Raw genomic sequence first — 16,027 nt, 5'->3', positions numbered from 1 at the left:
CATCCCAGAATTGCATTTGCCTTTTTTGCTGCTGCATCACACTGTTGACTCATGTTCAGTTTATGATCTATTAACATACCCAAGTCATTTTCACATGTGCTGTTGCTTAGCCATATTCCTCCCATTTTGTATATGCTTTTTTCATTTTTATTGCCCAGATGTAGTACTTTGCATTTTTCCTTGTTAAAAACCATTCTGTTAGTTGCTGCCCACTGCTCCAGTTTATTTATATCTTTTTGAATCCTCTCTCTTCTCTAGTATTAGCTATCCTTCTTAGCTTTGTGTCATCAGCAAATTTAATCAGTGTACCCTTAATTCCTTCATCTAAATCATTGATGAAGATTTTGAACAATACAGGACCCAGGACAGAAGCCTGTGGTACCCCACTTGAGACATTCTTCTAACTGGATGTGCAGCCATTTGCGACCACTCTTTGGGTCTGATCATTAAGCCAATTATGAATCCACCTAACAGCTGCCTTGTCCATTCCATACTTAGTCATTTTTTTTCAATTAGGATGGTGTGAGATACGTTGTCAAATGCTTTGCTGAAGTCAAGATATACTATTTCTACAGCATTTCCCTGATCCACCCAGTCAGTGGTTCTGTCATAGAAGGAAATTAAGTTAGTCTGACAAGACTTATTAATTACAAACCCATGCTGACTCTGTTTAATCACTTAATTCTTATCCAGGTACATACATACATGTTGTTTAATAATTTGTTCAAAGATCTTTCTTGATATAGAAGTCAAACTCACCGGCCTATAGTTCCCTGGGTCCACCTTCTTCCCCTTTTTGAAGATAGGAACATTGGCCCGTGTTTGCGTGAGTTTCCTCCGGGTACTCCGGTTTCCTCCCACATTCCAAAGACATACTGATAGGGAATTTAGATTGTGAGCCCCAACGGGGACAGTGACGATAATGTGTGTGCAACCTGTAAAGCGCTGCGGAATATGTTAGCGCTATATAAAAATCAAGATTATTATTATTCACTTAAAAGCATACTTTTTTTTCTGTCAAATAGTTCACTATTAGTTTGGATTTAAAAAATTGTTCACAATTTAAGGCTGAACAAAAATGTACAGAAGAAAGGAAATGTTTTCACATTTTTTTTCTTATTGCTCCAAAGTAAAGAGATTTCAAGTGCCATCGTACATTCTTGTTGAAAACAGATCAGAGCAGCTAAAGAGTTGGGGGAGATGGCTGCTTACCATATTTCCACCCTTGGGTGTGGTTCACTTTGTAAAATGGGACCTGCTTGTCTCCCACATGGCTGTGTATATGGAGGTGTGCAGATCTCCTGGATTGAGTGCCTTTGCTAAAAGAATAAGAAGCTGGACTATAAGCTAGGCGGGCTAACCTGCACTCTTGTATGGACTTGTAGTTTTATTTTTTGTTTTACTCTATGCCAGACAAGGACTCTATTTAAGTTATCCTTTGATGTGGTTTATGAGTACTGAAATAAATCATCCAGACTTTAAGTAGAAATGGTTCCTGTAATAATTCAGATCGCTTCCAAGTGAAGCATTGTTACATTGTGTGTATATATATATATATATACAGTATATATATATATATATTCCATTTATATTCACAGATCCTAAAAATATAGACAAAATGCAAATATCCGTATTTGGAGAACATTGTGAAAATAAGTGTTTTCAGTACCAGAATTAAAATCCATTTTGGGTTATGTAATGAAAACAGTTTGTTGTGTCTGGCGCTAGTGACCACCAGCTTCCATTCCCATCCTCTACTTAGACTAATTAATACAGACAATCCTTTCTGCCCATCATTACTTCTTATCCCCACAGATTCTTTGTCTATAGGTTTTCAGGCACATGAGACTTTTTGAGAGACGGTCTTGAATTGATCACAAACACATAGTAGCGTGGGAGAGAAACCACTGTATTCACTGGGTAAGTGACTGAAATCCCATTTGTAGACAAGAAAGAGCATGTGAAAACACCCTAAAATGAGTGTTCAGTTCATGATAAACATATAACTAGAGAGCATGGTTGATCTAAATGCATACACATCACCCATCAAACCGTCTTTTGAAAGAACATTTACATTTTTTCTTGTCCAGTCAGCCTTTGTAGCGAGTAAATGTTAATTGTGTGCCTGTGTCGGATAACAAATTGGAATATGTACATTTTCTAGGATTTTTTTTAGTGAACCCAATTAAAATATTTTATTTTATCTATTATTATGTAAAATTGCTTTAAAATAGTTTAAAAAGTGAGATTTGATGACACTTTTCTATTCTGAGAGAAATTGAGCTTTAAAAAATATTTAGCCATTAACCATAATGGTCACTGAAAAACCTCACTAAGAATTTTGAGTAAATTATTTGATAGCATATGGAAGAATACCTGAACCCAAGAGCAGACACAGACAGAAGAAAGCCCATGTAAAATAACAATTCATACAGGGGAGCAGGCAATAATGGTAGAGTGATATCAGGGAAGGGGCATTGTTATGTCAACTTCTGATGAATCCAGTAACATCCATCCATTATGTTATTTCCTACCATATTAAGGTATACTTAGAGTTATAAATGAAAATCACATGCTACTGTACATAAAGAAGTTGTCCAAGTCTCTAACGATCATGAGAATGGTCATCCCTGAGTCCCCTGTATGAACAGAGGTGCAGTCACCCTGTTAGTTTATTCAGGGCTGGGGATCAGTCCTGGCATTTGAAATCACACAGGCCCATGTTGTCCCCGTCCCCAAGAACCAGATGGGATATATTATTAATATTACCCTGGATGGAGGAAAGGAAGATTTACTACAAGACCAATGTTTCTAATGATACCCATGGCCTGCTCGGGTAAGTGACGGAGTAAGCGACTTTGTGCTCCATCACAACTCTTAACAGTATGGGTATCTTGAGAACACCGATTCTGTTAACAATTTAGCAGTCAAGGCAGCCCACAACCAGACAGGCCCTTCTGGCATTTGCCAGAATTGCCAAATGGCCAGTCCGGCCCTGTCCGTACTGAACTATTTCCATTGGTGTCGTAGAGAATGAAGCAGCAGCAAAAAATCCATGACCTGAGCTTTATTCACATGGGACCTTGAAAGAACCATTTTTGCTGACTTGATAAATTGGGTGGATATACTGTATATAAGTTTTTGTCTGCTTCTATTCTGAAAAAAAATACTCATTTTAGTGACATTATATATGGATACAGGAAAGATATATATCTTGGTACCGTGTTAGCCAGTGGATAGAAAAATATTTAGAATTGAGAGTCCTCAGTGGTTGATACCGTTTAATGGCTAACTGAAAAGATGGTAACAAATTGCAAGCTTTCAAGACTACACAGGTCTCTACATCAGGCAAAGACTAATAGAAATTCTGAAGAATCACATATTTATGCACAACACAGCACACAAATAATGCCATAGATAAGACAGGTGACGTGAAGCAGAAGTACCATTATGTGAGTGATAAACAGTTATGTCCATATATATTGGAACAGTTCATAGATAAGGAGTGTGAATGTTTTATTGTCCATTGATTGGGGTGTGGTTCTATGGAGAAATGAAAGCAAGGGTTTGAACTGTTAAGAGCTTATACAGCTCCGAACTGTAAAGATCTTAGATTTGATACATGGTGTGTTGAAAAATTCTTCAGGTATGCTGGCATTTTTTGTTGGAATTTCCTGGAACTACTTAAAGGGAATCTGTCAGTAGGTTTTAGCTATTCAATCTCAGAGCAGCATAATATAGGGCAGAGACCCCAATTTCATCAATATGTCACCTATTAGGCTGTGTGTTGTAGTTTCAATACAATCAGTATTTTATCAACTGGAGATTATCACTGCCTGACTAGGTGTCACGTGCATGGCAGGCAGGCTAATGTGTAACCACACCCCTACCAATGATTGGCAGCGTACTGACAGTGTACACTGTACATAGCAAGCTTGTATACACAGCTCAGCGTTATGACTACTTCTACATGTACAACACATAAAACAGGGATTCTATCACAACTATGCCATGTAGGCCAGTATCTTGTATCTGCTGGAATCAGAGTATCTTGTGCTATATTATGCATGTTGTTAGAATAAATAGCAAAAACCTGCTAACAGATTCCCTTTAAGGGGGACATACCATTGACTGGATCTTTAAAGTACATTTTCTCTAAAACACAATTGTGTAGTCAATCTCTGATTCCTGCTGGTCACGGTCTGGGAACTATGAAGCAGGGGACAGTTTCCCTTTAAGATATCAAATTTTTGGACAGAAAATATAAAAACAATATCATCTCCTAGAGCGACAAGAACAAGGGTGGAGATATATCATTAGTAGCTGCACAGGGGCCCGAGAGCAGAGGGGGCCCACTTTCACCTCCAAAGCAAGTGGAATTATGCATTACGATGAGCTACTTGGTCTGCAAAGGGCCCATGTACTGCTCATGCACAGGGCCCGTCTTCTATCTGTGTCCACTCCTGCACAAGAGGGTACAATATGGAATATACTATATAATATAATATACTACTCTTGTGAAAGAGTATGTTAGCCTAAACCATTTTAAGCAGAATTGCTCTGACGTTTCTGGTTTCCATGATGTCGTCCATTGCATAAAACTACATAGTAACATGTTTCGGACTAGATGTCCATTGTTAGTTTAGTATAGTGCAGGAGGAGAAATTGATTATAGTAATTAAATGTGATGTTTCCAATCCAGATGGCAGAAATGTTCAACAGATGTGTGGAGATGTTCGCACTCCTTAAAAACGAAGTGTATCAAAGCAACAAATTGAAAAAAAAAGGAAAAAAGCACTAGCCACAACAAAATGGTTCATAATTTACTCCTTTATTGGACTGTCATATTTGCCTAGCATATCACTGCATGCATTCATATGTTGTTAGAAAACATCAGGCAATGGGAAGAGGAGCTTTGATCCAGCCCAGCATGTAGCCGCTGTCTTCTTTTGTTCTTTATGTGACGTTTTTAAAAGCTCAGATCTCAACTCTCTTTTTCACTCATTTCATAAATGAACATGAACCTCAAGCTGGAAGAATGTGCCTCCTTTGACATAGTCATGCTGTGCTTTCCTGATGTGTCGGGGTCATGTTCTCTATCCACGAGCTGCGTATGGTAATTATGATGCTTATCTTGTTCGCAGGTGAGCGCCCCTACCAGTGTCCTTACTGTGACAAAGCCTTCAGTAAGAATGACGGCTTAAAGATGCACATTCGGACGCACACAAGGGTAAGTCAGGACCTACGTTCAAGACTAATTTGAGGAACATGTGATAAGTGGCTATGCATTTTTGTGAAGCCTTTTTGTATGTAGATGACCAGCTACATGTACCGTATGAGCAATGGGAAGAGGAGGTTAATAATCTGCATGAACGAGCCATAAAGATATAAAACACATTCTAGGTAGTTCTTACATCCAAGTCAGTCCTCACTCCTTCTGCTTCTGTGGTGCATCGCCCTTATTCTGGGTGAGGCAGTGCAGACATTTGGTTAGATATTCTGAGATTAGTAGAGCCATTCAAACTCCTGAACTTAGTCATCTTAATTACTCCCTCCTGTGTGCCTTTGTGGGGCTCACACTTTTTAATATCCTGTCTTCCTACCTCTAATTGCCAGATATAAATTATATTACTCTTGTTAATTCTTGTTTCTCTATCACTGTCCAGAACTAGCTTGATTCCCGTTTTAGGCTTCAGTCTACCTGAAAATTCTGTTCCTGGCCTATTGGTATTCAACTAAGCTTTCTGGCAATCCTCTACCAGCCTGCTCCACCGGCCAGCAGCCACTCTGTGGACCAAACCTAGGGGCCCTGTGTAAGTCCAGTTCCTGTTAGCAGCTAAAGGTCAGCACAATTCCTGGAATCTGTTAGGTGGAGTGGCTAGTGCAAAACATGCCAATGGAAGCCAAACTACCACATACAGAGCAACCTGACAGCAGTCCAGTTAAATTCTACAGAATTGGATGCAAAAATTGTATCAGGCTTGTTTGTAGGTGAGCCATATATTGAGGTGTCATACATTTTTTGTGACACTGGTAACTGTTTCACAGTTGTGAAGGAATAAGATTTCATTATAAAAACCTGGTTAAACTATTAACAAATCTAGTATAAATCTACATTTTCCTGCATGTTCATGGCCTTTTGACTATAGATTAACATATAAGTGAAAAGATGCATGTACAAAAAGATCACCCGCAACAAGTACACACATAGACAATGTTCACATCTTCAAAGGTTTCTCAGATTACAGTTATAATTTAGAAACCTGCATTGTATTGCAGTCAGCAATCTTAGAATAGATGGGCGATTTGGAAAATCATATAAGTATTATGGTATAAGTTTAATAATGTGATTTGATAAAACTGTAATGACCCATTAATTTGCCTTCATATAGAACTTAGCGTTATAGATCATCTGAGATATAACAAAAGTAAATAAATAAATTCTGGTTGGCTCTGCAATAAATTTCATTCTGGTACACGTGAGAGATCATATTCATCCTATAGATTTATAGCTAGAAGATTCACCCTTGGAGTGCATGATAAGACAGCTAATTTACCAAGAAGCCCATGAAAACAATTGAATCATCAAAGTACTAAATAGGTTTCTGCTCCACTGATGTGATTAAATGAGGTATAAAGCTATCCGGTAACACTGTACCAAATATGCAAATTTGTTTTCTTTTGCTGCCACAAAATCATATTGTGCATTATGTCAAGTGGAATCATACATCCACAGAATAAATTATCTCATTTGTAGAATTGAAAACCATAATTGATGCAAGATGAAATATTGAAGTGTCACCTCGTTAATTGAGTTGAGCAAGAACTTTAAACTGATCGCCATCTATTTTGAAGTGTTAGGCCATGTGCACACGTTCAGTATTTTTCGTGTTTTTTTCGCTATAAAAACGTGATAAAAACGCAAAAAAAATGTGAAAAAAACGCTTACATATGCCTCCGAATTATTTTCACTGTATTCCGCATTTCTTGTGCAAATGTTGCATTTTTTTCCGCGAAAAAATCGCATCGCGGAAAAAAAAAAGCAACATGTTCATTAAATTTGCGGAATTGCGGGGATTCCGCACACCTAGGAATGCATTGATCTGCTTACTTCCTGCACGGGACTGTGCCCACCATGCGGGAAGTAAGCAGATTATGTGCGGTTGGTACCCAGGGTGGAGGAGAGGAGACTCTCCTCCACGGACTGGGCACCATATAATTGGTAAAAAAAAAGAATTAAAATAAAAAATAGTCATATACTCACCTTCGATGGCCCCCGGAGTCTTCCCGCCTCTCATCGGTGCATGCTGCCGCTTCCGTTCCTATAAATGGTGTGTGTGTGTGAAGGACCTGCGATGACGTCGCGGTGACGCGGTCACATGACCGCGATGACGTCACGGTCACGTGACCACGACATCATCGAAGGTCTTGCACACACACACCATCTATAGGAACGGATGCCGCTGAGGAGATCGGCTGTCTGCAGGTGAGTATAACCATTTTTTTATTATTTTTAAACATTCTATCTTTTACTATTGATGCTGCATAGGCTGCATCTATAGTAAAAAGTTGGTCACACTTGTCAAACACTATGTTTGACAAGTGTGACCAACCCGTCAATCAGTTTTCCAAGCGATGCTACAGATCGCTTGGAAAACTTTAGCATTCTGCAAGCTAATTACACTTGCAAAATGCTAAAAAAAACGCGAAAAAAACGAGAAAAAAATGCAAAAAAAAAATGCAGATTTCTTGCAGAAAATTTCCGGTTTTCTTCAGGAAATTTCGGCAAGAAATCCTGACGTGTGCACATACCCTTAGAGTGTAAGATGCTACATATAAACTGCATCATATAGGCAGTGTGTTAGTTTAAAGGGGTTGTTGACTACTTTTAGACTGAAGAACTCTTCTTAGGATAGGTTATCAATATCAGATCGGTGGGCACCCAGCACCCCCACTGATCAGCTATTCCTGAGGCTGCGGTAATATCAGAGCTGTAGGGGATGACAGCTCTGTCAATAGTAAAGTTTATCTAGCATTTGATTGGTGTTATGTTGCATATATACCGGATATGTCATTTAGCAGATCAGCTGTGATAAAGACCGCTAGGTCGAAACGCGTCGCTCGCCTTACTATGTGTATGATGCCGTCCCAGGAGTCGTCTCCTCATTTTAATATGTTGGATTAAACTTTTACATTTTATATGGAAGCTGGATCATCTCTTCATTTTGAATAGTAAAGTGGCTGCAGCCAGGTACTGCATATTTGCCCATATTCAAATGAATGGGAGTGGATCTACAGTACTCCGCTGTGGCTGCTATATGGTTGACAAACCTGTGCTGTTCCGTTATGCAACTGATAACATCCATGGTGGGGATGCTTTGTGTTGCACCACCACTGATCTGATATTAGGGACCTACAGTGGCTTTCAAATGTATTTACCCCCTTGGCTTTTTACCTGTTACATTACAAACTGTATTTACATATTTTGTAATCTGATTTGTGTGTGATGCATCACCTCTAAATAGTCTAAGTTGGTGAAGTGAAGTGAGAAAAATATAGGCATAAAATACATTTATGGGATCAAATAACTAAAAATTGACCTGTGCATGTGTATTCACCCCTTTTGCTTTGAAGCCCTTAAACATTTCTGGTGCAAGCAATTACCTTCATAAGTCACATGCTTATTGAAAGGAAGTTCACCTGTGTGCAATTTAAGTGTCACATGGGCTGTCAGTATATACACACCTTTTCTGAAAAGCCACAGATGCGGCAACACTATTAAGCAAGAGGCATCACTAACCATGAAGACAAAAGGAGATCTCCCAACAAGTCAGGGACAAAGATGTTGAGAAGTACAAGTCAAGATTGTGTTGTAAAAAATATCCAAATCACTGATGATCCCTCAGAGCATCATCAAATCCATTATCATCAAATGGAAAGAACATGGTTACCAGAACAAACTTGCCAAGAGATGACCACCTACAAAAACTCTCAGCCTGGGCAAGAGGGCATTAATCTGAGAGATAATACAAAGATTCAAAAGTAACCCTAAAGGAGCTGCAAAGTTCCCAAACAGACACTGGAGTATCTGTCCATACGACCACAATAAGCCGTTCACTCCATAGAGGTGACCTTTATGGAAGAGTAGGTAGAAAAGCCTTTACGTACATACAAAAATTGTAAGACTTGTTTTCAGTCTGTCAAAAGACATGTGGGAGGCTCCCCACATATAGGGATGTAAGTGCTGTGGTCAGATGAAACCAAAATTGAACTATTTGGCCACAAAGGTAAACATTATGTCTGGTGCCAAGCCAACACAGCCATCACTCCAAGAACACCATCTTCACAGTGAAACATGGTAGTGACAGCATAATGCTATGGGGATGTTTTTCAGCAGCATGGAGAGGGAAAATGGCCCGAGTTAAGGGGAAGGTGGATGGTGCAAAATACAGGGATATTTGAGACTGAGATGGAGTTCCACCTTATAACAAGACAATGACCCAAAGCATACTGTTAACGCAACACTCCAAGATTCTAACTCAATATGTAGTAGGTGTATTAATAATAATAATAATAATACTAATAATAATAATAATAATAATTATTATTATATTTGCAAATACCTTCAATTAGAAATGTATAGTTTTTCTATTTTGCTATGTTTCTTTCCTCATGTGCAGGAAATGCAAGACTTTAGGTATGCATGGATAAGACCACTAGCAACTGGTTAACTAGCTGTTACTACGTCAGTGGTCATAACCATGGATACCTGAGGTCTTGCAATGCCTGCACATGAGGAAAGAGACATAGCGAAACAGAAAAACTATACTAAATTCTTAATTGGAGGTATTTGTCAATTATTATTATTATTACACCTACAACATGTTGGGATAGAATCTTGGAGATGGGAATATACCCTTAATTCAATTGAGAATCTGTGGTCATACTTAAAGATTGCTTTTCACCAGAGGAAGCCTTCTTACTTGAAGGAGCTGGAGAATTTTTGCCTTCAGGAGTGGGCAAAAAAGCAAGTGGCAAGATGTGGAATGGGACTTGCAGCTGTAATGGCCGCCAAGGGAGACTCTACAAAATACTAACTTTAGGGGGTGAATAGTTATGCACATTGAAGTTTTCAGTTATTTTGTCCTAATTGTTGTTTGCTTCACAATTAAAAGAAAACCAAACGTTCACAGTTGTAGGCATGTTCTTCACATGAACTGATGCAAACCATCAAAGAAAACTGTGAAATTTCAGTTTGTGAGGTAGCAAAACAGGAAACATGCCAAGGGTATGAATACTTTTGCAAGCAACTGTATCCCCAGGATACGTAATCAATATAAAAGTGGTGGACAACTCCTTTAATATTGGAACTATAATTATATGCATAATTTTGTTGCTTAGCCAAGAATATTCTACAGTGAAATATAAATTCACTGTAATGTAACAAATACTGGTAAATAGGAGGACTAACCTTTGGTAGCAGGAGACAGGGTATACATTTTTGTGATTCTTCAATATACAGGACCCAATGTATGGAAAAGATTCATGTATGGTGATGTATTATGATTGTTTATATGAGCTGTATATTTAATGCCACAAGATTAGGAGAAACTTTCCTTCATCCCATAAGTATGGGGCACCTTTTAATTTTTCCGTTTATGTTTTTTCCTCCCCTTATTTCAAAAGCCTTAACTTTTTTTTAGTTTTCCATCAATATAGCCATATTAGGGCTTGTTGTTTGCAGGATAAGTTGTACTTTTAAATAACTAACAAAATAAAGTAGCACTCTGTAGCGCTATAGCATGCAAACATGAAATATATGAAATCTGAATTACATTATTGCTCTAGAAAACATGAAAAATTGAGAATACTCAGTGCGTAAATTAGCCAAGTCATGTGTACCATGCAGCCGCGATAAGGTGATTCCCATTGCTGTGACCTATTCTATTAGAGACTCCTCTCATGGGTTGATACATGGGAAGATATGATATATGGAAAGGTAAGATCCTACTGTAATCAAAAATGCCAGAGGCTGAGGGATGGAGTGCTTGGTCTATGTATACTAATATCAAAAGACTGACCATCACTTCCAAACAGAAATCAGGTGTGTACAAGTGCTTACTAAGAGTAGCCATCTCCATATATAACCTACAAAAAAAGTAGCACTCTGTAGTGCTATAGCATGCAAACATGAAATATATGAAATTTGACTTACATTACTGCTCCAGATAATATGAAAAATTACTTATATACTTAGTGCATAAATTGTCAAATTCACGCGTACCTGGCAGCTGCGATAAAGTGATTCTCGTTGCTGCAACCTATCCTATTTGTACTTTTCACTGCCCACATAATTTTATCATATAATGTACCGAAAAGCGGGAAAAAAATTCAGTGTGACAAAATTACAAAAAAAGCCCTAATGTTTTCAGTTTTCGGGATATGGGGCTATGTGGGACCTTGTTTTTTGCCCCCCAGCCGATGTTTTTATTTACATCATTTTGGGGTAGATATGATGTGTTGATCGCCTATTATGACTATTATGGCCGAAAAACAGCAATTCTGACATTTAAATTTTATTTTCATTATGCCATTTACCGATCAGATTATTTTATTTTCTATTTTAATAGATCGAACATTTAGGCTATGTGCCCACGTTGCGTTTATTAAGCGATTTTTCTACGATTTTCCGCTGCAGAAACGCTTAAAAAACGCTTACAAAACGCATCACATTATTTTTTATGGAATTACGCATTGTTGTGCCCATGTTACATTTTTTTCTGCAGAGGAAACGCATAGCGGAAAAAAAAGCAGCATATTCATTAATTTTGCAGAATCACTGCTATTTTGCCGCTATAAAATTGTATTAGGACGCATGGAAAAAAACGCTAGAAAAACACAAGAAAAATACGTAAAAAAAAAAACACACAAAAAAAGTGAAAAAAAAGGTGAGGGGATTTCCTGGCAAGGGAGTCCGGCTTTGATGAGGAAAATTCTGCTTACATTCTGCAAACATGGGCACATAGCCTTATAAGTGCGGCGATACCAAATATGTGTTTTTTTTTATTTCTTAAATTTTAATGATGGGGATTTTAATTTTTTTTTTCATATTTTGTAAAACAAAATTTTACTTTTCACAGCATTTGTTAGATCTCTTAGTTGATTTGAACCTGCAATCATCTGATTGCTTGTGCTACATGCAGCAATGCCCCAGCATTGCTCTATATAGCAGAAATCATGTTCTCCTATGAATGCCAGCCACAGGCTGGCTTTTAGAGGATTAAGTGATAGCATAAACATGAGTCTTTAGCACAACCCTAGCTGTCCTGGAAACACATCAATGTCCTGAGATCGCTTTGTGGGAGGGCCACTGAGGGGATAAAACAGCGCCCTCACATGGTCATATTGATGGAAAAATAAAAAAGTTATGGCTCTGAAAAGAAGGGGAGCAAAAAACAAAAACGCAAAACCGAAAAAAGCTTGAAGGGGTTAAATGGTTGAAAAGACTTTATCAAAGGATTTTTTCAGAGCTAAAAAATGAATGGTCTATTAATTTAGGGTTGATGCGAGCCTGACTCTTTTCAACCCCACTAATTACAGTTGTAGCTTGTCTCCTTTGTTGCTTACTAACCATAGTTCTGTACTTTTAAAGGTAGCTATTTCTGGAACAATAAGGCTATGTGCACACGTCAGGATTTCTTGCAGAAATTTCCTGAACAAAACTGGACATTTTCTGCAAGAAATCCGCATGCGGATTTTTCGTGTATTTCTCACGTTTTTTGCTTGGTTTTTTTGCAGATTGTTTGCGTTTTTTTCCGGAGGTTCTGGGATGCAATAATATAGTGGGAAATCCACAAAAAAACAGCAAAATTAATGAATATGCTGCGTTTTTTTCCGCAATGCGTTTTTTTCGCGAAACATGTGCACAAAAATTGCGGAATGCATTCTAAATGATGGGATGCATATGCATGCTTATTTTAAGCATTTTTATCGTGTTTTTATAGCGAAAAATCCGCAACATGTGCACACAGCCTAAAACTAAGAGTCCCTCAGTCCTATCTAAGTACAGAGCTGTGCCTGATAAACAATGAAGCCCTGTGAAATGCTGAGCACCGGGGATGCTGAGTCAACTTTATGCTCTATCCTTTGGATAGGTCTTTCCTTAACACTAAATATCTGGCTATATTTTTAAAGCTATAATACAGGGCGACCTTATTTTTATTCTTAATAAGGCACCTTACAGTTCTATAGGGCCCGAATGGACCTGCTTATGACCTGCATTTCTTATGTTGACAAACAGATTCCATATTAATTAGATAGAAAAAACACGACCTGCTCTATTATGTACATTACTTCATTGGGATAATAATTCTGTAATATTGTGCTGTATGGTACACCATAAGCCTGGCCTCTAATATTTGATATTCCTATAATGGTAAAAACTTACAATACAATTAATTTAAATAGCTTAATGTGTAATATATATTTGCATATACATAGAATGCAAAGTTTTTAAAGTACAGGTTGGTGAATTGAAACATAAGAATATTACATTCTTTAAAAAGTGTTGGCGTTAAAAAAAAAAAGGTTTTTTATCAGTTGGTAATTTAAAATAGGTTATTTTTGTATTAGAACAAATGTGACATACAAGAATGCAGATTTACTTATATGCTTCCTCTATAAAGTTCTACCATCATTAACTAAAATATATTGTGTTACATTGGGAAGTCCAGTCTACAGTAAATGCTTTCAATAAAAACTAAGACCATGAGTAACTCTATGGGAAGCCAAATGCCCTACCAGTATGTTATATGACGTGTGGATAGAAAATATACCTGAACATACGAACACTGAACAGATGTTCCCTTGTCAGGAATGTAAACCATGGCCTCAGTGGTTTGAAGCAGATGACTAAGTATTCTGCCACTGTGCATATGTAATAAGTAACCTGTATACATAATAAAGTTCCCAGATTGGCACTTGTATGTCTTCTTAATCTGTAGGGATGTAGAAGATCATGTATAGCAAAATAATCTCAATAGCTTCCCTTTCCAGTGCTAAATGTATATGCACTTCCTTATGGTACGATTGCTACTAATTGTTAGAGTGATAGTATTATTACAATATAATTTAAAAAAAAACACGTCAAAAGATCGAATTAGAATCCTAGATTCATTTCCATACTGAGTGTTTTTTTCTAGAAAAAAAATCCTTTTACTGGAAGAAGAACACTTTAATTCAAAATTTGTTGTAAGTAATTGCTTCATCAGGAGTTTTCCCTTTTCACCTGACAACATTAGATAGTGATAAGCGTTGGGTACATTTATGGCTTCTACAATTTTGGACCTGGTATTTTGTTTAGATTTAACCAATGTATTATTTGCCAGTTTTGTTTGATGCTTTGCATGATACAACATTATTTGTCACTTCACTTTTTTCTTCTTTTCATGTGTGGTTGATATTCTTTATTATTGTAATTGAGGTGAGGTGTAATTCTATTCTTGTTTTGATTCTTGTCCTATTTAACACTTTATGTGTGTTGACGCCACATATTGTGCGATGTTCTGAGATGTTGTGCCTGCTCCAAATTAAATTGTAAAATCCAAATATGTGCACGGAAGATCCACGCTGATACTTTGAGCATTAAGGCAGATTTATTCTCTTTATTCCTTTGATCAGGGTATTATAGGTATTTAATAGTCATACATGGTAATAATATAATTGGCTCAGCTTATCTCTAAATATGTTCTGGCATTAGCATACATAAATGTCGTTGGCTAAAGTAAATTTTTTCTACGCCCAGTTGAACAGTTCTACTGTTTGTTTCGTTTCTCCGCTATGTTTAAGTCTTTAGATAAATAAATTCCTAAAACTCCTTATCACTCAAACACACACAGAGACTCTAATTTCGGAAAGCAAGAGATGGACTAGAGAATATCCAAAATGGAGTCAAGATAAATAAATATAAATCCTGCTCTCACATGTGTACACAAGATTATTCTATACAGGAGAGACAGAAGTCTTATGCATCTTGTAAAATGAAATATATTCATTGACAATATTTTTTAAAAACTTTAGAAAAAAGTGAGTTTGGTTCAGATTTTAGATCACTGGTAATATGGTGATGCGAAAGTGGCAAACAAAAAAAATGTAAAGGCCAACATGCATATGAAATTTGTTTAAATAACATTAACATATCATTATCATTATGCATCACTGTATCTGGGTATACAGTTGTGGCCAAAAGTATTGACACCCCTGCAATTCTGTCAGATAATACTCAGTTTCTTCCTGAAAATGATTGCAATCACAAATTCTTTGGTATTATTATCTTCATTTAATTTAAATAAAAAAAACACAAAAGAGAATGAAGCAAAAAGCAAAACATTGATCATTTCACACAAAACTCCAAAAATGGGCCAGACAAAAGTATTGGCACCCTCAGCCTAATACTTGGTTGCACAACCTTTAGCCAAAATAACTGCGACCAACCGCTTCCGGTAACCATAAATGAGTTTCTTACAATGCTCTGCTGGAATTTTAGACCAATCTTCTTTGCCAAACTGCTCCAGGTCCCTGATATTTGAAGGGTGCCTTCCCCAAACTGCGATTTTTAGATCTCTCCACAGGTGTTCTATGGGATTCAGGTCTGGACTCATTGCTGGCCACCTTAGAAGTCTCCAGTGCTTTCTCTCAAACCATTTTCTAGTGCTTTTTGAAGTGTGTTTTGGGTCATTGTCCAGCTGGAAGACCCATGAGACCCAGATTTCTCACACTGGGCCCTACATTATGCTGCAAAATTTGTTGGTAGTCTTCAGACTTCATAATGCCATGCACACGGTCAAGCAGTCCAGTGCCAGAGGCAGCAAAGCAACCCCAAAACATCAGGGAACCTCTGCCATGTTTGACTGTAGGGACCGTGTTCGTTTCTTTGAATGCCTCTTTTTTTCTCCTGTAAACTCTATGTTGATTCCTTTGCCCAAAAAGCTCTACTTTTGTCTCATCTGACTAGAGAACATTCTTCCAA

General features: G+C 37.5%; 1 protein-coding gene across 1 annotated transcript in view; it reads left to right on the top strand.

Moving 5' to 3' along the window:
- The window catches only part of PRDM5 (PR/SET domain 5), a 522,790-nt gene that overhangs the window by 395,437 nt on the left and 111,326 nt on the right, over nt 1–16,027 (top strand). Inside the window, exon 16 of the mRNA XM_077279028.1 lies at nt 5,145–5,230. Coding sequence (XP_077135143.1) covers nt 5,145–5,230 — 86 coding nt within the window. The remainder of the gene's footprint in view (nt 1–5,144; nt 5,231–16,027) is intronic.

This window comes from Ranitomeya variabilis, chromosome 1 (genome assembly GCF_051348905.1).
Source record: "Ranitomeya variabilis isolate aRanVar5 chromosome 1, aRanVar5.hap1, whole genome shotgun sequence".
Classification (NCBI taxonomy): domain Eukaryota; kingdom Metazoa; phylum Chordata; class Amphibia; order Anura; family Dendrobatidae; genus Ranitomeya; species Ranitomeya variabilis.
Note: the sequence above shows the minus strand (reverse complement) of the source record. Positions and strands in the feature narration are given on the sequence as shown.